The 24,044-nt window shown below is 33.5% G+C and overlaps 2 protein-coding genes across 8 annotated transcripts; both read left to right on the top strand.

The window, feature by feature from the left end:
- Nucleotides 1-7,407: 7,407 nt before the first annotated feature.
- Nucleotides 7,408-9,882, top strand: LOC118056195 (uncharacterized membrane protein At1g75140). Its single transcript, XM_035068343.2, has one exon. It carries the CDS (start codon nucleotides 7,731-7,733, stop codon nucleotides 9,696-9,698), a length of 1,968 nt encoding a protein of 655 aa, XP_034924234.1. The 5' UTR covers nucleotides 7,408-7,730; the 3' UTR covers nucleotides 9,699-9,882.
- A 3,165-nt stretch (nucleotides 9,883-13,047) lies between these two features.
- On the top strand, nucleotides 13,048-23,981 carry LOC118056191 (probable serine/threonine protein kinase IRE4). 7 transcript variants are annotated; one of them, XM_073407469.1, is made up of 18 exons: nucleotides 13,048-13,199; nucleotides 13,515-13,821; nucleotides 15,004-15,098; nucleotides 15,208-15,423; nucleotides 15,821-17,104; nucleotides 17,794-17,966; nucleotides 18,059-18,311; nucleotides 19,026-19,118; nucleotides 19,324-19,464; nucleotides 19,548-19,640; nucleotides 20,131-20,323; nucleotides 20,404-20,489; nucleotides 20,625-20,713; nucleotides 21,534-21,585; nucleotides 21,714-21,770; nucleotides 22,541-22,690; nucleotides 23,205-23,279; nucleotides 23,402-23,659. In XM_073407469.1, the coding sequence occupies exons 1-18, from the start codon at nucleotides 13,197-13,199 to the stop codon at nucleotides 23,423-23,425; spliced, it is 3,384 nt and encodes a 1,127-aa protein (XP_073263570.1). In that variant the 5' UTR covers nucleotides 13,048-13,196; the 3' UTR covers nucleotides 23,426-23,659. The 7 variants fall into 7 exon arrangements, 5 of the variants coding, with proteins under 5 accessions (XP_073263570.1, XP_073263572.1, XP_034924227.1 ...); XM_035068336.2 differs by lacking the exon at nucleotides 23,402-23,659 and adding an exon at nucleotides 23,666-23,981 and having other exon boundaries at nucleotides 13,058-13,199; XM_073407470.1 differs by lacking the exons at nucleotides 13,048-13,199; nucleotides 23,402-23,659 and adding an exon at nucleotides 23,666-23,981 and having other exon boundaries at nucleotides 13,227-13,821.
- The last annotated feature ends 63 nt before the right edge of the window (nucleotides 23,982-24,044 follow it).

Below are 24,044 nucleotides of genomic sequence, written 5' to 3'. Positions count from 1 at the left end.
TGGAAGAGGCCAAAATGTCTTGTTGGGAAAGCTTGGAGATTCTGTTAGAACCCATGTGAACCTATGAGGTATTGCTGTGAACCCATGTGGTATTGCCTGCCATGATTGGGTGACGACAAAATGGAAAATGCCCATGTTTTTTGTGAGACTTTCATCTGTTATCTTCATCTGCCATGATTGGGTGACGATAAAATGGAAAATGTCCATGTTTTTTGTGGGACTTTCATCTGTTGTTTTCTTGCCACCGACACTGGATTTATTTATTTGTAGTAGCAGGTAATATTTGTAAAAGAAAACCTAAAACAGACAGGCTTAAAATAAAAAAAGGACTTAAAATAGGTGAGTCGAAAAGATATGACTCTAAACAGATGAGTTTAAGAAAGCTTGAAAAATACTCTTTTTTTTTTTTAATGTTGCTTGATAGGTGGTAGGATACCAAAACAGTCATCTTCATTATCATCTCCAAGAAAAATGGCAGGAGATATCGATCCAGATGAGCTGGATTGGGACAAGACCATTTTTGGGTCTTGGCTTTGTATAATGCTTTGGACTATTTATGGGTATTCTTCTTCAGTTCTAGTAGAGGCAAGGAGAGCTGTCGTTTGAGCCTTTCTGGCTATAAACTTTGATTGAGGATGATGATCAATGATGGGAGCTGTTTGATGTTTTTGTAACCATTCCGTAACAGCTAATTTGGAACTTTTGGATTCAGCTGCAGAAGAATCCCACCATTTGATTTTGAATTTACAAACAAGAACTAGATGTTCGTTTTGTAGATTATAATCACAGAACCTTGAACATACCCATGGCACAAAAAATTTTGTACAGAAAATGAGTAGGGAAGAGAACTTCCTTCCAGGAGGAGCTGGTTGAAAATTATTTTTGAAATGGAGGTAGCCGTTTTCAACTAGAGAATGGTCTTTGAGGTAGTCAACATGACAACCATAGTAGTCCCACCATTGGAGGAACCAGAGGGGAAGATTTGTAGTATTCATGTCATTATGGAAGTAGAAAAGCCAAGAATGACTATGGTTTGGATTTTGCAGGAGAAAGGCATTGAACTATGCCTGTTGGTAATCCCAGCACGTATATGAAGTATTGAAGTCCTGGGGGTTTGTACGAAAGTGTATGGGGAAGGAAAGAGGTTGATATAAGGGTTGTCCCCAGTCTTTAGGGTGAATGACTTTATAAATGATACATGTAGAATATGCCGGTTCAGTGTGATCAGAATGAAGTTTAAAGTGTTTGAACTTGACAGAATTAGTAATCTCAAGGATTGTGGTTTGGCTAAATTCTAGGGTTTGTAGTACCAATTTGAAGGGAAAATTTTTGAAGCAGCAATGGAAGGGTTTTCATGATAAAATCCTTCTTCCATAGTTACAATATTTTGGAAAGTAGTTTTGAAAATATATTTGGATTTGGTTTTTGAAAAATTGGTTTGTTGGAAAGAAAGGAGGGGTTTTGAAGTAGAAATGCCTCCTTGAAGTTTTGAAAGCGGTTTAGAAATACTACCTGTTGAAATACGGAGTCACCGGAGGTTTGTTGAGACACCTTTTGTAATGCCAGGAGTAATTCTGGTGATTTCGATATAGTGTCAACCCAATGTTGAACTGCGTCTGTTTGTACCTATTAGGGTTTTATAGTTTCTTCTTCTTTAATAATTGCCTCATACCAGGATTTGATTGGTTTGACAGCTAATATAGCTGAAGGCATGAGTTTTGTAGAAGGGTTGGGGCTTTCTGGTTTTGTAGGCTAGGTTTGAGGGGCTTTCCCCTTGTCTTTGGCCTTTGCTTTTGGAGGCATCAAGACCTGTTTTGAAGGAATTATTGGGTTAGGAAATCAGGAATGAAATTTGAATGTCCTTTAATGTAGACAATATCAAAATAAAAAATGCTTAAAATAGCTTGCCATCTGGCAAAAATCTGTTTTGAAGCAAGATTTTGGACATCTTTTTTTAGAACTTTTTTTGCGTATTTGCAGTCAACACGTAAAAGAAATTTTTAATTAAGTAAATCACTTTGAAATTTTGTAATATAGAGAATAATTGAAAGGATTTTTTTTTTATATAGTAGAGTAATTTTTCTGGCAATCATTCTAGTGGGCGGATGTGTATTGGAGGATCTGCTCTTTGTCATCTTGAACTTGTTTAAGAATTTCGCTATAACCTAGGTCAGAGGCATTGATCTCGATTATCTTAGGAGTTAACGGGTTAGCCAGATGGAGGTGGGGAATGGTTTGGACCTACTTCTTAATCTGTTTGACTAGATTGGTATGGAGGTCGGACCAAGGAATGAGATTTGTTTTTAACCCGTCATGTAAAGGTTTGGCTAGACGGCTAATATTGGGGTAGTAGTCTAGAACATAATTAAGATTGCCTAAAAACCTTTGCAATTGGGTTTTATCGGTGATCTTATTAGGAAATTTGTTTGTAAAGGTAAGAGACTTCTTTATTGATGATATAATGCCTTGGCAATTATAATGGCCTAGGAAACGGACGCGAGTTTCGAAGAGAGAAATTTTTGTCTTAGAAACAACTAAACCATTTTGTTTTGCAATATGAAAGAAAGTATGTAGATGTTTGAAATGTTGATCTATGGAATGTGAAAAAATAAGCACACCGTCAATGTAAACAATGCAAAATTTTGAATGTGCATTGAAAATGTCATTTATGGTGCATTGAAATTCAAATGGAGTATTTTTTTTAGTCCAAAGGGCATGACATTCCACTCGTATTGGCAAAAAAAAACTGTAAAAGCAGTTTTGTATCTATCTTTGGGATCAATATGGATTTACCAAAATTCAGATTTCATATCGAACTTAGAAAATATGAATGCAGAGTGCAATTTTTGTAACAAATCTTTTTTGTTGGGGATTGGATATCTGATCCATTTGAGAGCAGAATTTAGAGGTTTGTAGTTGATCACAAGTCTTGGTATGCCTTTTTCGATTTCAGAGTTTTTATTTACATAAAAGGCTGCACACGACTAGGGTGATCGAGACTTTTGGATAAGACTTTTAGACTCGAGATCATGGATTTCGAGTTTGCAATGTTGTTCTAAATCAACATTCATTTGTATAGGTCTTGCTTTTGTAGGTATTAGTTTTTCTGAAAAAGTATCTTCACAGGGAAGATCAACGATGTGTTGTTTTCTTTTCCAGAAAGCATTAGGTAATTCTGAACAGATTTATTGTTCAATTTTATTTTGTAAATCAACGTTTTTCTTTTGTAAATCAGAGTTTTGTAGTTGTTTGTTTATACGATAAAAAGAAACATTGTTTTGTAAATCATGTAAATGGAATTGTTTTTCATAAATTAGTGCATTGATATGATAAGTATGTATGGAGCATGCTTTAATTAAATTTAAATTTCTAGTCTTAGACTTCTCTAAAAGTGGAAAAACAAGTTTGATGCTATTGATTTTAGAAGTAATACAATTATGATATGCCTGATATGGAGTGATCATGTCAATGAATGGAGTGCCAATAATGATGGTATGATTGATATTTTTTGTAACAATAAAAAATGTTCTGAGAGAAATGCCTTTGTTGAAAACAGAGGCTTAAGTTTTTCCTGCAATATATAATTTTGAATTATTAGCAGCAGAGAGTTTTTTAGAGGTATTTTGTAAAAATCATTTTGGAACCACTTCTTTTTTGATGCAGTTCAAATCTGCACATGTGTCAAATAAGACAATGGTGTCAAGTTTGAAATCTTTTGAAAAAATAAGAGTAATTCTAATTAAATATTTTTTAGAAGATATTTGTGTTAATACGTTTAAGAAATCATCTGGAATATGTTTAATATTTGTAAGTGTATGTGGTAATGCATGAGATTCAATGGTTTGATCTTCTGTATCAGACTCAGTATCAGACTGACTTTCAATTTTGGACAGAAGATGTTGTAATATGGCAGAGTCTTTTTGTTGGGCTTGTTTGAGGGATTGCAATTTGGATTTGAGAGGTTTTTATCTCAGAATGTAATTCTGGAATGGTAATTGTGGTTTTGAATTTCTTTTTGTTAAGGATCTTTATAAAGTCATAGGTATTGGTGCTGGTAGAAGGTAATATAGAGTGATTTGGAGGGTGCTCTGGTTGGTTGAAGTCTTTCAACAATTTTTCCAAATAGGTTTTTTGAAGGTGAGGATCATCAAGTTTTTTGATAGCCTCAAAAATGAATTCCTGGTCTTGGTTCAAGACGTTGATTTTTTTGGAATTTATAGAGGTATCTGAAGTAGCACTGGTGGTTGCTATTTCATCGATTTGAAATTCTTCTTTAAAAGTGTCTGAAGGAGAGTGGTCAGTGTTTGTAGCTTCAATGTAGAGATTTTGTATTTGGTTGATGGTATCTTCATCTCTTTGGAGCTTATGGAGTTTGGTATTGACTTTGCAAAAACGAGATATATGTCCTTTCTGGTTACATTTGTAACATGTAATGTTTTTGGGGTCAAATTTTGTTTTGGGTTTTGACTGGAAAGGTCTTTGAGGCTTTGTAAATTTGTAGGGCTTTTTGTAGTAAGGTTGATATGATTTGGAATAAAACTGCTGTGTGTGTGTATATATATATGTTATTATTGATGGTTTTAAATTTTAATATTGTAGATTTAACTACAACTATTACATCATGAAATAAACAATACTTTATAAAAAAATATTGTTTATTGTTTCATTAAACTATGTGTAATTTCATAACGTATGAAATCCATTCGACAAGAACTACAGTTTCCATGGCGTCCTAAGCGTACAATAACATCAGGTAAAATATCATCAGAACAAAATTGAGATTGCGATCAAATTCTGTAAATATTACGTTATCATGCAATCTCCTTTTAATGTAATTATATAGTGCTATTGATTAATGTTAAACACTAGTTTTTTTTAATAAAACACAATATCTGGAAAAATGTTTTTGGATTTTTTATTTTACTAGGTCGGACCAGTCCAACGCATTTAGGTTTGGGTCAGATCGGTTTGGCCATGAACAGTGAAGACACTCTCCACTGTTCACATGCAACGTGAACAATTAAGAGCAGCCCAACAATACATGGTTGGCTTTACATGTCCTTAACCAGAGAGAATCAGTTGTTTGAGTTTTTGAAGTGTGTAGAATGTGGTTGAGTTATTTTTTAAAATATTAATTTAATATATTTATAAACAAAAAAAAATAATATTTATAAAATCTTGTAACTTGGGTCTCGCTTGTGTTTAGAATATGTCTATTTAGCTCGATCTCACAAGGGATTCTTTAAATTATAATTTGCATTTAATGCTTGATCTGCTTTCCCCATTGTTTGTTCATATGGGCATCTTTATTATTATTACGAGTTATTTCCAAGATGTGTGTTCTTGTTTTCATGGGGTTTCATTCACCAGTCTCTTAGCACTGCCACGAGTTTCATTGAATATTGCTTTTCTAGATTTGTACTTTTCAAATAATTTTTTGTGTTAAAATATATAATGATAATTTTTTTAAATTTTTTTTTTAATATTAGCACATTAAAATAGTTAAAAAAAATACTAAAAACATATTAATTTGAAATAAATAAAAAAATTTAATTTTTTTTTTAAATACAAGTAAAATTTATTACCATCTTTGGAGGTTGGGAAGAAATACAAGTTTGGATTCGATTCAAAAATGGCTTCAAGAAAATGGTTTGCTATGGTTGGTGTCTGGATAAGAGATGCAGGGCAATTGAGCAAAATTAATTTGAAGAAGACCATGGAGGTTGAGCAAAGATAGCGTTGAAATATAGTATTTGAATTTCAATCTATTCAAAAACATAATTATAAAATATGCATGACTCTTTTAAATACCGTGCTATGCTGCGGGTCTCATAAAATAAAATTAATGTATTTTTTTTAGATATTGCTAATAATTATTTTCTAATGAAAAAACATTTAAGTTGTATGCGAGTGGACCTGGTACGATTTAGTTGATCTTGTATATCGAAAAACAACCTAGATTACCTATAAAATTATAATTTAACTAAAAACATTCAAGATAATTTTTCTTTTAATATTAAGATAACAATATAGTTGATTCACTTGGATTACCCTAGGTTAACATGTCAAGTCCCCTATCCAGGTTATAATATTATGATAACCCCATAAAAAATAAATCAAACTAAATTATAAAACCTTCTTCTTAATTAACTCAATGTTGAAGGAATAAATTGGAAAATAAAATAATAAATCTAAAAAAGTGATATGAGATAACTTGTCAAACCCGTGATCCGAATCATAAGACCAAGATAACCCTATAAAAAGCAATCGAAATAAATTACAAAGTCTAATTTCTAATTCATCCAATGTTAAATGATGAGATTAAAAAAATAAATTAAAAAATAACCTGACTAAATCCACCAAACCTATGATCTGGGTTATGAGATCAAGATAAACTCATACAAAAAAAATAAAATAAAAAAACAACTTGATTTAACCTAGGTTAACCTTCCAGATACATGATTTTGATCGTGAGACTGAGATAACCCTATAAGAGCAAATCAAAACAAATTATTAAGTTCAATTCTTAATTGACCATGTTGAATCCAATGTTGAACGATAAAATCTGTTAAAATTTTAATTAAAAAAAAACACAAAAATGAACCAAGTCAACTTGGATTAACCTATTAAATATTATTTCTGACTCATGAGGTCGAGATAACTTAATAAAAAATAAATTAAAATAAATCATGAAACGTAATTCTTAATCATACACAACATTAAATGATGAGATTCAGAATTTTTTTTTAAAAAAAACGAGTCAATTTACTTAACCTGTCAAACCTATGACCCGAGTCATGATATAAAAACAATCCAATAAAAATCAAATCTAGTGTTGAAGGACTCGTGACCCAGGTTATAAAATTAAGATAACTTTTTATAAATTAAAATTTTAAAATCAACCCGATTTAACCAGGATTAAAATATCAAAACTCGCAACCCTAATTATAAGACCAAGATATCCTTACATAAAGTTAAATAAAATAAACTATGAAACTCAATTTCCAACCAACTCAATGTGAACGATGGAATTGGAAAAAAAATCAATGAAAACAAGGATATAAAAAACAACCCGATTCAACTTGAGTTAACTTATTACGCACTGTTCTCGAGTGTTGAGGCCAAAATAACCTAATGGAAAGAAAATAAAATAAATTATAACATTTAATTCTTAATTAATCTAATATTAAATAATATAATTTTTTTAAAAAAAGTTAATTAAAAGAAAAACCTAAATTTATTAGGCTAATTCATTAAACTTGCGATCTAATAAGAGAGGATAAAAACTAATAAAAATAAATTTAATATTAAATAATAAAATTAGAAAAAAGCATTAACTTAAAAAAAAAAAAAAAAAAAACAAGGAGAAGTGCTTCTTCTTTTAATTTGTTTTTAATGTTGATAATTTAGCTAGATTGCTAGAAATCAGCTAACAAGGTCGTGGATGCTACAAGTCAAGAATAACCTAAAAAAAAAAAAAACCATCTTCTGATCCGAAATATCTTATGTCTCGCACCTTAGATTTAGCAAACCTAGCGTAGATTCCAGCTAACAAACCATCTTCTGATCCGAAATATCTTATGTCTCGCACCTTAGATTTAGCAAACCTAGCGTAGATTCCAGCTAACTTCCCTACAATATTAAGATCCAGACACCAAAGATCTGCAATTCCACTGTACAAAATATGTCAACAGCAACACACTGATACACAACTTTGTCAAGCTTCTTCAATGGCAAATACCCACCAAGGCAAGTTGTTCTTTTTCCTCTATTTGCTTTTCATTTCTTGTTCCCCGTCAAGAATCTTGGCAGACTCTAGCTCCGTCTCAACCCAAAAAGAGCTGGAGCATGATATCCACTATGCTCCTTATTGTGAACGCGAGACTGACTCTAGAATTGAGCTTAATCAACAAGAAGTTTTATTAAATAAACTTGAACAGCTAGTGAGGAACCTCAGTGAAATAGTTGCTAAATTAGAGCCTAAATTATCTGAGTTACCAAAAGTAGCATCTGTTGATAGAGAACAGAATCAAGAGCCAGAAAGGGTTAATCAGGGAAGTTTTGATGGTAAGAGATTGGTTCAAAAAGTTGAAGAAGAGGGATTAGAGGCCAAGACTAGAGATGGAGAGAGAGTGGGGGCTGTTTCAGTTACAAAGTACAGTCCATTTTGGTCAGAGAGGTTTCAATTCGTGTCTGCTGTGAAATTAGATTCTGATGCAACGTGTATCCATGTTTTGCCATTTAGAGATTACGAGGGGCTTAGCAAGTATGTAGCTGTTGGTGATGATAGAGGGAGGGTTTATGTGTTTTTAAGGAATGGGGATGTTGTGGTTGAGTTTTACACAATGTCTTCTTCACCAATTACAGCTATGGTTTCGTATTTATCGGCTTATAGGAATGAGAGTACTGTGGTAACAGGGCATCAGAATGGGGCAGTTTTGGTGCATAAACTTCATGATGTGTCGAACGGGGAGGAGTGGAGCACAATTTCTATGGAAAATGTTGGCAAGTTTGCGTTCCTTGAGAATGGGGAACAAGGTTCCCCTATAAGTATCTTGGAAGTGCATCATGTCGGCAGATCAAGGTATATCTTGTCATCGGATGTTAGTGGGGTGATTAGGGTTTTTAGGGAAAATGGGACTGTTCATGGTTCTGCTATTCCCACAAGCAGACCACTTGCATTCTTGAAGCAAAGGCTTTTGTTTTTGACAGAGAGTGGTGCAGGGTCAATAGATTTGAGGAGCATGAAAGTCAGAGAATCTGAATGTGAAGGTTTGAACCAAACTCTTGCTCGGAATTATGTTTTCGATGCCACTGAACGGTCTAAAGCATATGGATTTACATCAGAAGGGGATTTGATTAATGTATTGTTGTTAGGGGATATAATGAACTTCAAATGCAGGGTCAGATTCAAGAGAAAATTCGACATGGATGAACCTCTTGCCTTACAATCGATTAAGGGCTACTTGTTTGCTGTTAACGAAGAGAAGGTTTTTGTGTACAATGTTTCATCTCAGCATTATGTTAGGGTTGGGGGGCCTCGCCTTCTCTTCTCTGCTCTTCTGGATGAGATCAAATCGTCATTTCTGAATTATCAGCCGGCAGATGCAAGCATCGAGAGAAGAAGGGTGATACCATTGATTGCGAGTGACCGTGAAAAACTTCTTGTTCTTGGCCTCGGGAGTGGGTATGTGGGAATGTATCGTTCTAACCTTCCAATATTTAAAGGAGAATTCAACACAATGCTATGGACAAGTCCTGTGTTGTTCTTCATACTCTTTCTGTTTGGAGCATGGCAATTCTTTGCCAAGAAGAAGGAAGCCCTTACATCGTGGGGGCCTGATGATCCTTTTAGCTCCACATCTGCTACAACTGGAGCTCCATTAGGGTCGTCGGCCACTGCAGACAGGTCATTTGTAGATTCTTCTTCAAGAAGTAGTGATATAATGGACTTAAGGGCTAGTGGATTGAGACCTCCACCAAGGAGGTATCCTTCTCCTTCGCGATACCCCAGCGGAGCAACCGGTTCCTTCAGGCCGAGTTCTGCTGATGCCAATGCTAGATCTACTTCTGTTGACCCCAATTATAGAGCATCTTCAGATCTAAAATTTAGGGGTCCAGCCCTGGAATCTACAGGCTACCCTAAAAGAAGGGAGAATCTATATGTAAACAATCAAGTTGTGGATGATAGCAATTGAGTTGCAGGATAAATTTTGCTGTAACATTCCAACTTGTGGTGTTGCTTTTTCTTTTTAGATTCGTCCTTGGACTGTTCTTCTGCATTACCAGCGCCGTTTGAGCCTTCAGTGTTGTAACTTAATTAGCCTGTAGTCGCACTCGCACATGGTTAATAATAATGGATAAGATGTTATTCCCATGTCATTGAGACTAGTCTTTACCTGTTCTAACTTGCCCCCCAGCACAAGATTAAAGATTTAAGCACTGTTTGTTTGTGAGCTTGAAACTGTATTTATATGTGTTTTAAAAGTATAGTTAGCTTGATAAAGTATTAAATTTAAATTGATATTTTTTAATGTATATTTTTTAATAATTTTGTAGTTCTAATATTAAAAACTTTTTTTAAAAAATATTATTTTAAAATATTTTTTAATAAAAAAAACCTTTGAAAGATACTTTAAATCACAACAATAATCATGTAATGAACCTTTAAATTTAGATCATATTTGTTTTTTTATTTTTAAAAGTATTTTTTAAAAAATTAATTTTTTTTATTTTTTTATTTGCTTCAAATTAATATATATTTTTAATATTTTTAGATCATTTTAATATATATTAATATCAAAATTAAATTTTAAAAAATAAAAAAATTATTATTTTATCTTATTTTTAAATAAAAAATACTTTAAAATATAATCACAATTACACTTCCACGTACATACTTAATACTACTGGCGAGCATCCTGATTTGGATTTATAAACATATCACATCCACAATCTTCAGAGGAATGCGAGTTGGAGTTTGCTCCTTCCTCAAACACTGTACTTTAGTTTAGTGTTGTTCAAGAATTAAAAAAAAAACATTTAGTTTTTATTTGAATAATTAATTTAGAAAACGGCAATTCTAATGTTATCTTTTATGAAAACATCCTATTTATATATTTGATAATGTGATGTAAGTTTTTTTTTTAAAGTATTTTTTAATAGAAAATAATTAATATAATATTTTTTAGATTTTTTTAATTTTAATATCAATACATTAAAATCATCTAAAAACAATTAAAAAAAATATTAATTTAATAATTTTTCAGTTTTAAAAAATTAGAAAAACAATTGTAACAAAAAAAAACTCGCGGATAATTATAAAATACTAGATACTTGACCCGTGTTTCACTGCGGGTCAAATAATTGTTTTTTTCAAATTTAAAATATTGTATACATAGGCTTTTTCGACATGCTTTTGTATTTTTTTAAAATAAAAATAAAAAGGATTATGCATATATGTAATCAAATAAATAAAAAAAAACTATATATATTAATAAATGAAAAAAAAACCATAAACCATAAACAATAACTAAAAATAAAAATATAAATAGAAAAATTAAGAAGCAGATATAGAACAAAATATTTAATCTCTCAAAATAAGACATTTATTATGTTGTGTTTGCTAAATTTATTTATTAAAATAATATTTTTATTCAAGCAAATAATAATAGAAATAGAGACATAAATTAAATTGATTTAATAAAATAAAAGGAGAAAAAAACACAATGCAAGGCTGCATATCTTAGAAATATTATATGAAAAAATATTTTTTTTTTATTTTAAAAAATAAAGTTCATATAAACAAAAGATAAAAAAAAATATAGATGAATCATAAAAATTCTTCAAATTTTAAATGCATAACTAGAATTATAATTGTCATTTAAAAAGATGCTTTCTAAACAAAATAAAAAAAAAAATGTATTAATCTAAATATAAATAAATAAAAAATTAGATAAAAGAACCTAATAAAAAAGCATTGCTTTTAAAAAAGAATAAGAAAAATACAATTTAAAAAAAACAAAAAGAAATAAGCAAATGCCATGAGCTGCTAGGCGTTACCCATTTTGTCAGGGCCACGTGTGGGCCTTCTTTTGCAAGGCCATGCAATTGTGCCTTTATTTATTTGTTGTTGTATTGGGATGAAAAACATGTTGTCCCACCCATTTTTTTAATAAAAAAATTAGATAATGCGTCGTTTGATTTGATCAGATTTTAGCCGATGTGATAGTTGAAAGATCATGGCTTAATTTTTTTGATAAAAAAACTAGTATTTCAACCCATTTTTGATCAAAAATATCTAGAAACACATTTGAAACCATTATAAACCTATGGCCTAAATAAACCAAGAAATTGTATTAAAAACCAAAATCAACTCAAAACTAAAAATCAAACCGAACTCATATATTTTTTTCTTGAACTTTAAAGGTAAAAAAACTAATATGAAATCTCCTCATCAAATGAAACCATTTGACATAAACAACGATTATTTTGGTAGTATAAATCAGTGTAAACAACATTTTTCTTTTTCTATCACTGAAATTTAGTGATCCCCTCTCTCAATCAGGAACTAAAAAAATAAAAAAAAAATAATTTTTATACTAAAATTAAATTTGAAAAAAATTGAGGCATCAAAATCATATGATTTGCGTTCTTTTGAAAATTAAAAGACTAAAATGTATCTTTATTGAAACTTTTGAACGCCATCCATGTTTGAAGTCTTTTTCATTTCAGTTCCTATTCTTCTAATATTGTCATTGACTAAAAAATTATAAGCAATTGGACCTTAAATTAAGATCAAATAACCTAAAATAAAACTTTAAAAACCAAAATAAATTGTCCAAAAATACTCGGTGGGTGCATGAACAGTGTTGGTATCCTTGTGTTTTAGGATTTGTTTGGGAACGCGGTGCAAATTGCGTTCTTAAAAATTTTTAATTTTTTTTTTTGCTTAAAATAATTTTTTTTATGGTTTTAGATCGTTTTGATGTGCTGATATTAAAAATAATTTTTTAAAAATAAAAAAAAATATTTTAATATATTTCTAAATAAAAAATACTTTATACCATTAACAACATGCCTATGATATATAGAATAGTATGTGTTCGGTGTTAATTACTGCACATGTATAATCTCCTCCACCGATGAATCCACGTGTCCTCCACTTGATTTTGAGAGCACTAAGAGAAGACTCTATCCAATCCAAGTGGAAGAATTCCAATGCCATGCTCAGCGGACCAGGATGTAGATAACTCAAGGAAGAAACTAGAAAGTGATATTTATACACTAAAATTAAATATCTTGTTTTTAATTTCATATTATGAGTATTTTTTTGTTGATAAACATAGTAAAACTAATTCACATTTTATACCCTAAAATTAAATACTTGATGTCGAACATAACAAACTAGATATTATTTCCACCTTCTCAAAAAGAAAATAATTAAATTCTTTTCCGTCCTAAAACGAACGATTAAAGCGGATAACGGGTTTGAATGGGATCTAATCTAATCTAATCCATAATCACCCCTCATATTTAAACTCTGTGTTTCTATATATATATATATAATAAAAAAAGTTGAGAATTTTCTCTCAAGTTTCTCTCTTCTATGGAAATGGAATTTCCTTGATTTCCAGCAGGTAGAAGAGAGAAACTCAAACTTTTTACAGATCGCATTTCCACGGATCATCGATGACATGGTGAGAAGCTTTGTATCTTTATTTCTGATTTATTTAATAATTTCAATTATTCCCTTTTTCAATTATTTCCTAATCATAAAACCGAACTCCACAGTCACAAAAAAGATTTTTTTTTTTTTGGTTTAAAAAAAGGGATTGCCTTGCAAAATAATAATAATACATTATTTTTTGACGCTCTCTCTCAAAGTTTGAATAGAACAAAGCAAACCATCGAACCACCAGAAACGACCCCTCCTTGCTCTTGCGTGGGCGTATAAATTCAATCCTAACTAGCCTTGGCTTGTATCTCCACTGGCTCTGTCCTTTTTTTTTTAGTTTCCGTTACAAAAAGATCACAAGAGCAAAACGAGTGTCAACTGGTTTGTTATTCTTTTCCTCGAAGAAATTTCTAAGATGACGGAACCGAGCAGCCAAGAATCAACAGCAGAGGCTAATAATGGAATTCCAACGGGGTTGAATCGGATTAAGACTCGGCGAGTATCTTCGAAGGAGCAACTGAGTTCAAAACCTGACGAGTTGATTGAGTCTAAGACTCATGTCGTAGCTTCTTCGAGGCCTCCTGTGAAGGATAAACAGAAACCGATGGCTCAGGGTCGTGGAAAGAGCGCTTCTTTCAAAGCAGGTTCGATTTTATTTTATTTTAAAGTTCAGATGAATCTTAATTAAAATTAGTAGTCAGTAAAGAAGGATAAGCTAATTTATTTACTAGAGATAGAAACGAAACGAAACGAAACTCAGCTGTCTCTCTCTCTCTCTCTCTCTCTGATGAAGGAAATGAAAGCCAGCTCGTTATTTACTATATATATATATATATGTATATTAAGCAGTTATACAATTAAAATAGGAATCCAACTGGCGGAACTGTGTACAATTGATTTGATCAATTCCTAGTTGATTGAGATTTTTCAAGCTGCAAAGCAATTTTCAGGGTTAATAAGTTGCGCAGGTATTAATGATGGCAACTCATCTCAACAAGTTATAGGGAATGCTCAACTGATGAAATTTTTGGAGAAGAGAATGTTACTGTAATAAGGTGATAACGAGGAAAACGTGAGGGGATTGGTGTGAGATTTTAGTTTTTGTATTCTTTTATGGAGTCCCACTATAGAGGCATGTGCTTGTGTGAAATTATCAAATGTTTAAGGCTCACGAGAAGTTAGGTCAAAATAAGAGTTGACAGCATGGCTTATGGTTCTTTTCTTGATGGAGCTTAAAGAAGGTACTGATGATGATTTTTATGGATAAGAACTAATTGTGAAGTATTTTTTTTTCTTCGGTGATAAATGAATTATTTGGCGAGGGAGACACTGCTGAGCTGAAGGAATTGATTTAAGGTCTAATTGGATTCTGTTAGTTGGATATCGAGCGTAATCTATAAAGATGGATATGCCTGCATAATGGCTAGTTAAAATGATGTAGTGATGTCCTTGTTTGCCAAGACCAAGTTTTTAGTTTTTGTCCTTGGCACTAGCAGGATCAAATATATTGTTCTTCCTCCTGGAGTGGTGGTAGGTAAACCATATCCCCTTCCTTTCTTATTAGGAATGAACGAGATATGGTTTCCTTTTAAGGTTATGCCATATGGTGACATCTGTTCCAATAGATTGGAATCCTATACTTGTTGGTGAAAAGCTAATATTTTAGTCCAGGGAAATTTCTTTGAAGGCCTTCTACAGATTCACTTTCCTTCTGTGATCATTTGTGTAAAATAAGATATCTGTTTTTAGTGAACAATTCAATCTGATATCACACTGCTGTTTATTTCTTGAATTGAAATAACTTTCTAATTTCATGTTCTTTGAAGATTCCCGTAAAGGAAAGAGCATAGCTCAATGGATCACATCTTATTTATCAAAGGAATCCATTCAAGTTATTAATGATGTTTCTCCAAATGTTGAGGTGAGCTTGGGGTTAGCATCCTTCTGAGGTTTGTTTGTAGTACTTCTATGCTTGATTGGACTCTGTACTTTAGTGGAAGCACTAATTAAGCACGCATCTTCTTGGGCAGGGGGGGAATTTGGAAGCTAAGACGCCTGATAAGAAGGAGCGTGCAGGAACTGAATTTACCAGTGGATGCGATTATTTAAATGAGGAAATTTCTTCATCAGAGAATCCAAACCGGAGTAAAGTGTCAAAAGGCTTAAAAAGCTTTTCCCATGAATTAGGACCAAAGGGTGGCATTCCTCCTGCCCAACCACGGGCTCATAGCTACAGTGATTTGAAGGTATACTTAAAGAATAGTTGATTAGGTGATACATAATATTTTTTTTAATGGTAGCATCAATCTCTTAGTCATATTTCAACAGCCTGTTACTTCAACAGGTTATTAACTTCCCCTTTACCAATGGGCCATTGTTGATCTCTTATGATCCATATATTCTAAATTCTCTCTTTGAGAGACGCAGGTTATATCATATAAAAAGTGACTACTGTTATGCCATAAACGGGTTAAAACCACATTCAAAAGATTCTTGAATTATTTGCATTGCATGCGAAACAAAAGGAGACTTCTCTCTTATGTATGTGCTTCTTTGATGAAAATCTTAATTCACTCTATTGATTCTATGCATCAAGAATAATTTTACTACTTTCTTTCTCTCTATCTCATGAGTTGATAACAGGAGCTGTTGGGTTCATTGCATTCAAGATTTGATGCTGCTAAAGCAGTAGCAAACACAGAGCTGGCTAGTTTAATCGGGGACGCCATGGATGTCCTTGAGAAAACTGACTTCTCCTTGCAAGAAGAACAGACATTGGCTGTAGATCTTCTGACACTGTCTCGATTCTGTATGGAGATGAAGTGTTCACAGTTTCGTACGAAATGTGAAGACATTGTTCAAGATCTGACAGAGAAAAGGCAACAGTGTCAAACAGGAATCCTCAAGTGGCTGTTTACTCGCATGCTTTTCATATTGACACGCTGCACAAGACTATTACAGTTCCAGAAAGACAGTGAACCAATTGATGAGAAATCTCTTCGTAAATTGAAAAAATGTCTGGAAAGTGTCCCTTCTGTTGAAATGAGCTGGGCTACCAAGCGTGGGATTGCTGATTCTGATAGTGATTATGCTTTAAATCAGAAAGTTGATGTAAAGCAAAAGTTGCAGGAACAAATTACTGTGTCTTCTCTCCCTGCAGAAATATATTGCTGCTCTGTACAGCCAACTGATCAGAGTGACTTAAATTCCAACAAGGATTCTCTGTTTTTGGAACAAAAGTTGCAGTCACAAAAATCCGAAAATGACTCAGTTTCACAAGTGCAACATTTTTGTCAGGGCAGTAACAGGTCTGCTGGGAATATTAGTTACAATCAAAACTGTAGTTCGCTTCATGAGCAGGGACAAAATTTAGATGATCCTATTGACAACCAGGGGCGAGTTCTAGACGGATCTGATTTAGTAATCTGTAGGATATGCGAAGAAATTGTTCCAATTTCTCATCTCGAATCCCATTCTTATATATGTGCATATGCAGATAAATGTGACTTAAATTTCCTAGACATAGATGAACGCCTTTCAAACCTTGAAGAGATACTGGAGCAGATTATTGACTCTCGCAATATTAATTTTCATCCATCATATGGCAGTCCTGAAAATTTGAGAGTACATAGTACAAACTCTGTCATTACTGAAGGTCAGTCTCCCAAAATAAGTGAATGGAGAAATAGAGGCGTTGAAGGGATGTTTGAGGACATACATGAGATGGACACTGCCTTTATAGATGATTCTCACTCCCCCTCTGTTAACTTTAAAGGCCACTTGGGTGCAAAGTTACCCAACCATGGTGCACCCTCATCAGCTGGGAGCATGACATCGATTTCCTCTGCAAATACCCCCAGGGCTGGTCATTTTGATTCCTTTTGGTTAGAGCACAACAATCCTTCTGAGCTAGAAGATGTCCAGCAGGTTAGTTGGTTCTAGCAGAAGTTTTTTATTTAGAAAACCTTCTTCTATCGCAGAAATGAAACTTACATAGAGAACAAAGTTAGATTCTGAGACTGCACAATCTACTTCATCAGCAATATCATTTATCAAGAATTGGTTTTAGTTTCCATTTTAGAGGTTATCTTGTGCCACTCACTTGTTGCCATTGATTCAACTGCTTAATCAAGCTTTGAATTTGTCATGGTTACAATTGAAAAAAACTAATTCTAGAGAAAAATGTAGAAAAAATCTTAAGTTGGTGGCCAACACCCTTCACTTGTTTGAAGCTCGACCTGGTTTGAGCATTTGAGGTTTGTAATCATGTCATGGATGGTTATGTTACTTTAATGGGGTATAAAACTTTCTTTTTCTCCTAAATTGGATCATTCATGGTAGCCAACTCTCCATGATAGCAGTTTTTGAAAGTCACAACTTGTGCTATGCATTTAGTGTTAAATGATGGCATCCTTATCAATTCTTTTCTTTTGAGATTATTTTTGGCAGTGAAACATGTTAACTATTCTTTCTAGTAATTTATTAGCATTTCTTTTAGTATATTTATTAGTATTTTTCAAGCATTCGGTTCTTGTTCCTTATAGACATAGTTATTCTTACAAGGTTAAATGAAGACTGAATCTGCACTTTATCATATTCATTTTTTTTTCTGGCAGATGATTGACCTAGCAGACATAGCACGCTGTGTGGCAGGCACTGATCTTTCAAAAGAAGGGTCATCTGAATTTTTGCTCGCTTGTATGCAAGATTTGCAGGATGTTTTACAGCATAGCAAACTCAAAGCTCTTGTAATTGACACTTTTGGAGGTCGAATAGAGAAACTTCTGCGGTAATTCTAGAGTATTTGAAAGAGATTTCTTATATTACTACAACCCTCAAGTTGTTGAATTATTCATGTCAAATTTCCTATGACATATGCAGGGAAAAGTATATACTTGCTTGTGATTTGATGGATACAAAAAGTCCAATTATTGATGAGAGATCTAAGGAAAACTTGAGACTTCCATTTGATAATGCATCTCAAAGCAGTGCGGCATCAACACCTGTGCATGTATCAAATAAAGAGCGGACAAGCATTGATGATTTTGAAATCATTAAACCAATTAGTAGAGGTGCCTTTGGAAAAGTCTTTCTTGCACGCAAACGAACAACAGGAGATCTATTTGCAATAAAGGTAAAAAATCAATGCCACCCCCAGTTGGTTTGCAAGTGAGGCATATGCAACTTCTTTGCATGGAAATTTTGCAGCAAGCTCCATGTTTCTAATTGATTTGTGCTCAATGTTAAAAAAATAGAGGCCTATGCATAAGTACATAAGCTACATGTTGGTACCAGTTTGATGAGTTGAGACAGAAAAGGTCTGATGCAGCACTTGATTATATAAATGAATCCGTACCATTGCAGCAAAATGAATTTTTTTTCTTGAACTTGAAGGCACTACAGAGTGTAGAAAAAGGCTAAAAAATCATGGATCAAGTTGGGGAGGTTAGGAGAACTAGCTAAGCTATGTGGTAATTAAGGTTTAGCTGTATGAGCTAGAAATGTGACTTTAATTTGTGCATTCTAATGTGTTCTCCACCTTATTGCTAATGTAAAACAATTATCACCTATCAGCTCTACCAAACAAAGCCTTCAATCTTAGCAGTTTAATTCTACCCATATCACTTATTGAACAATGGGTCATTATGGAAGCTACGCAGCTTGGTGCAATCTATAAACCTTTGTGTTCTTCATAGGTCTTTGTCAAACCACTAAAAAGCATCTCTATTTATCCATTATTCTCATGGAATGTACCAGCAAGTAATTTCTCTACAAATTTTGCATTTCTGTTTTCCATTATTGGTCAACTATTTTGGTAAATATTCTCATAATATAATGCCTTTTGTAGGTGCTCAAGAAATTGGATATGTTACGCAAGAATGATGTTCAGCGCATATTAGCAGAGCGTAACATATTGATAACAGTTCGGAACCCATTTGTGGTAATGTTCAAGTCTTGATTGCTTACGTATTTACATTGAACTTCAGCACTTCCACAGCCCCTTTTATTGGTTGTTTCCATACCTTCTTGAACCTGCTTTCTATCATTAGCTAGCTAATTAAAAATGATGGTCAATAATTTCTTTCTAGAACTTCTGAACCTCTGTATTTGAATGGGCTATAAAAACATGGGTCTTATTATTGCAGGTTCGATTTTTTTATTCATTCACTTGCAGAGATAACCTGTATCTCGTTATGGAGTATCTTATTGGAGGTGATCTATACTCTTTGCTGAGAAAAGTTGGTTGCCTTGAGGAAGATATAGCCCGTATATATATTGCAGAACTGGTTTGTTAGAACAAAATCATGAATGTCTTTATATGCTTATTTCAGTCCTGTATCTCAACTTAAATAGCTTATATCTGTTCCAGGTTCTTGCTTTAGAGTATCTCCATTCTCATGGAATTGTGCATCGTGATCTGAAACCAGACAATATATTGATTGCACATGATGGGCACATCAAGGTCCGGTCTTTAAAGTTCACAATTTCTGTTTCTACATATACAAATTGTTAAAATCATTAATAAGCCATATTTGCATGTGTCTCCTTAGAATGTGTGCATCTGTGCAGGTGGTGGATGTGAGCACATACACTGTGTGCATTTTTGATGATGCGCACTTGCATAAATAATTGTTGTTCTCAATCTGCTTGCATGGGGGATAATAGTTTATATTTATATATATTCTCTTGGTTGCAGAATTGACCTAGTGCACTTACAAAGTTGCTTTTGCACATATATCATTGCGCTTTTTAGGAACTGGAGTATTGAATGAATCTATTGGCTAAAACATTTGGCAACATCCTTTTAGTTTTCTTGCCAGATAGGTGATTCCCGTCTAATATGCATCAAATAAAATGTCCATATTTATCCCTATGTCTTGTAGTTTTGAGTGTTCTGCATCAGCTTCAGTTCTTGCTAGTGGTGATGTACTAATGATTACGTATGTGACCAGCTTACAGATTTCGGATTATCAAAAATTGGCCTTATAAACAGCACCATTGATTTATCAGCACCCGATACAGATAGAAATGCACCTTCAGACCCTCCTAATCCAAATGCTCAACAAACAGAGGACATAAATCGGCACTCAGCAGTTGGGACTCCTGATTATCTTGCCCCTGAAATTCTTCTTGGAACTGAGCATGGTTACTTTCTACCTAAACTAATATTTACATTCATCTCAACTTTACTAGGCAAGTGAAGTTGCCTTCTGGCATTCATGCAGGTTATGCTGCAGATTGGTGGTCTGTTGGAATAATCTTATTTGAATTTATAACTGGAATTCCACCTTTCACTGCTGAACGTCCCGAGGTATGTTTATATTTAATGTTCTCTTGATTTTCCTCGATGCTGTTAATGGACATAATTTCTTTTTATTACTCTCAAAAAAGATACTCTGTGCTCAAAATTATTTGTGTTAAGTTTTTTGTCTTGTCATGGCCACAGATAATCTTTGACAACATTCTTAATAGAAAAATCCCTTGGCCTTCTGTTCCTGATGACATGTCATATGAGGCCCAAGACTTGATCAACAGGTTGGCAATCAGCTTTGAATTTGTAAGATGTCGATAAATGACTTATTTTCTCAATCCCTTGACACAATGGAATTTATCCTAGTTTAATTCACCTTTTTTTTAAGAAAATGACAAGTGTTCCTATATATTAAGTAAGGCCTGGAACTATTACTGGCTATATGGGATGCTACCACCAGAAGATTATTGATAGCTCAAATAGATAGAAGTCCTGGGCAAGAAAAGTATTGATTATTTGGGTAAACATCAATCATAAATTGCAGGGTGATCTTCTCTACTCACTTGATGCTTAAAAACAGGAAGTTGCAGATTTGCAAGTTCAGATCTTGTGCATGCACGTGTTTAGGACAGTGCTTGATAATTTCAGAAGCTTGTATCCTGTAGCTTTAAATAAATTACACTGATAATGAGACTTTTATATACCCTTACATAATTCAGTGTCAACTAAGGCTCCAATATAATGCCAAAACCGACTTCTTTGTATAATCATTATAATCATTCTCATTTTTTTCTCCAAAATTTATGATGTCCAACCATTTATAATTTTTACTCATGGAAACCTGGCAACACCATACCTTAGCTTCAACATCACCCTCATCAATGTTATTTTCATATTTATTTTTCATCACCTCATAGCTTTTCAGGTAATGAAATGCAAATTCCACCATTTTGATGTGATGGAGGATTTGTTTAGCATTCACATTTTACTACCTATGCCCTAAAGCTGCTATTTGTGTACACTGTAGTATAAGTTATCATCAAAGAATGGACTCAACTTTACACTGCCATATTACTCATTCAGCTTCAATTCTTTTCTATATAGGTTGATTATTCATAATCCAAGTCAACGGTTAGGAGCAAATGGATCGACAGAGGTTGTATTTTACTGTATACCTTTGTTGATTAATAATCAAATATTTTCCCCGGGCCACTAAAACTCGAAAGATGACCTAATGAATTTTCAAATTGGCTTTTATTGTGCCTTGCTTATGAAATCTTATAGGTCAAAGCACATCCTTTTTTCAGAGGAGTTGATTGGGACAACCTTGCTCTGCAAAAGGTGTGAATTCGTACCATCATATTCATAATGGGAGGTTTAGATTCATAGTTCTCAAGTTCAAAATGACCAAAAATCATGCTGTCACTCTATTCCCCCTACATTGTCACTTGCATCCTTGCAAGCAAAAGTTTTTGTGGAGTTTATGAGTTACAATTACCTTATTCAAGTCATTTGATTCTGGAACAGGAATCAAAGTTACTCAAAAAAGTTGTGTGAAGATTAGGTCAGCCAGAGAATATTAGTAATCAAGAATGTGCTGTCTGAAATCTGATTGTATCAAAATCAGCCCATTATAATCTCTTCTGGGCTTTTCTTGCATTGTAGATAATCCAATATATTCCAAGTGCAAACACCTGACATCATTTGTGCATAGTGAAAATACTTTCTTCTGAGGCCAAGTTCAACAAGTATACAAGTCCGTTTGCTTAGTGGAGCTGTGGCATCAACTAGCTCACTCCATCCTGTTTTTATGTTTCTATATGTGCATAAAAATATTATGCATGCCTGACTATAAAACTTTGAAAGACACCAGCAAGATTTTTTTATAAATGATTTCGCTGGAATCTGCTGTTTGTTGCTAAGTGGAGCTGTGGCATCAACTAGGCCACTCCATAATGTTTTTATGTTTCTATATGTGCATAAAAAAATTATGCATGCCTGACTTTAAAACTTTGATAGACACCAGCAAGATTTTTTTTTTTTTTTTATAATTAATTTCACTGGAATCTGTTGTTTATTACTAACTTTTCTATCACTAATTTTGTCCATAGGCTGCCTTTGTTCCAAACCCTAACAGTGTAGATGACACAAGCTATTTTGTGTCAAGGTTTCCTCAAATGCCTGTTGGAATGCCAAATGATAAAGCTAGTAGCCATTCTGACAGCGACATGCATGACTCATCTTCAAATTCTGGTGTTGAGGTAGGAAACCTAATTTATCTTCATGATTCTGCTAAGTTCTGGGATCTTGCTTGTACTATTTGAATCAATGGATTTGGTCTGCCCCCCACCCCTCTGGCACAAAACAGGGGACAGTTGGCTGGTCTTTGAAAATATTAGCGGAAGTATGTCTTATATTTATATTTGCACTAATAGTTGGTTTGATAATTTATATGGATACTACATCAAGGAGTTATATGAGAATTGGGCATTTATCCATTGCATGATATAGTATTTTCAAGATTTTTACGGCAAAGTCTTTTCATGACAAATTTTATTATCAGCTACAAGTGTTGTTGCATAGACTTGAGTGATTGCATGGAGATTACTTTATCTGTCATTGCTAGACTTGCATTAATGGCGCTAATCTAGTCTCCACAACACTTTCCTCTTTTCTTTTTTCTTTGGTCGAGAGCTGATGTCTCTTATCCATTTTCATATGAATGCTAGAGGTCATGATTGCAATTGTTTCATTGTCTTCTATTTCTTTTGCCAGATGGATGAATGTGGTGACCTTGCAGATTTTGATTCTTCTCCACTTGATCTCTCATTGATAAATTTCTCTTTCAAGGTAAGCTAACTTGCAAGTTGCTAAAGATGAAATGTTTTAATATATTGAATTCCTGTACATCGTACGACCAACTTTGAGTGGATATCCAAAAGTTTTAGTACTGAAACACATGCTTTGCTCAGTCACTCACACGTGCTATCCACTAGATGGGGGAAAGGGCAGAATAATCATGGACCTCGTTGGATTATCATGTTCCTGGGTGCTGCTGGCTATAGGGTGTTATCTTTTACACTCTAATTTATTGCAACTGCTGCTATAGCTTGTTTAAACATTTGGATGATGTAAATTTTCATGTTGCAAGAGGCTTGTGAAACATAATTTCAGACTCCCCATGGAAGGTTGTTTATTTTTTAAACGAGGTAATTGAAGATGTAATTTTGATGCAGAATCTGTCACAATTGGCGTCCATCAATCATGAGGTGCTCTTAGGAAAGGATCCTGCAAAGTTCTCTCCATCTAGAGCTGCGCCAGACACATAGTTTACGGTAGTGTTCCGTGATGGATACATTCTTACAGGTAACAGTGTTCATAACGATTATTTGCTAGGGAAATCAAGTGAGAGGAGCAGCAATTGTTACTCAGTCCTCTCCCCCTCGTATAAATCGCAGCTCATAGCTTTATCATGTAGGAATGAAAGGGGAAGATGTATTTTCTTTTTGTAAATATATAGTCAAATCAAAAGAAAAGCATTATTCTTTTTCATTGCTTTAATTTAGTTGAGAATTCACCGACTGAATTTGTTGGGACGAAAGCAAGCACTCCCTA

The sequence above is a fragment of the Populus alba genome, chromosome 2 (genome assembly GCF_005239225.2).
Source record: "Populus alba chromosome 2, ASM523922v2, whole genome shotgun sequence".
Lineage (NCBI taxonomy): Eukaryota > Viridiplantae > Streptophyta > Magnoliopsida > Malpighiales > Salicaceae > Populus > Populus alba.
Note: the sequence above shows the minus strand (reverse complement) of the source record. Positions and strands in the feature narration are given on the sequence as shown.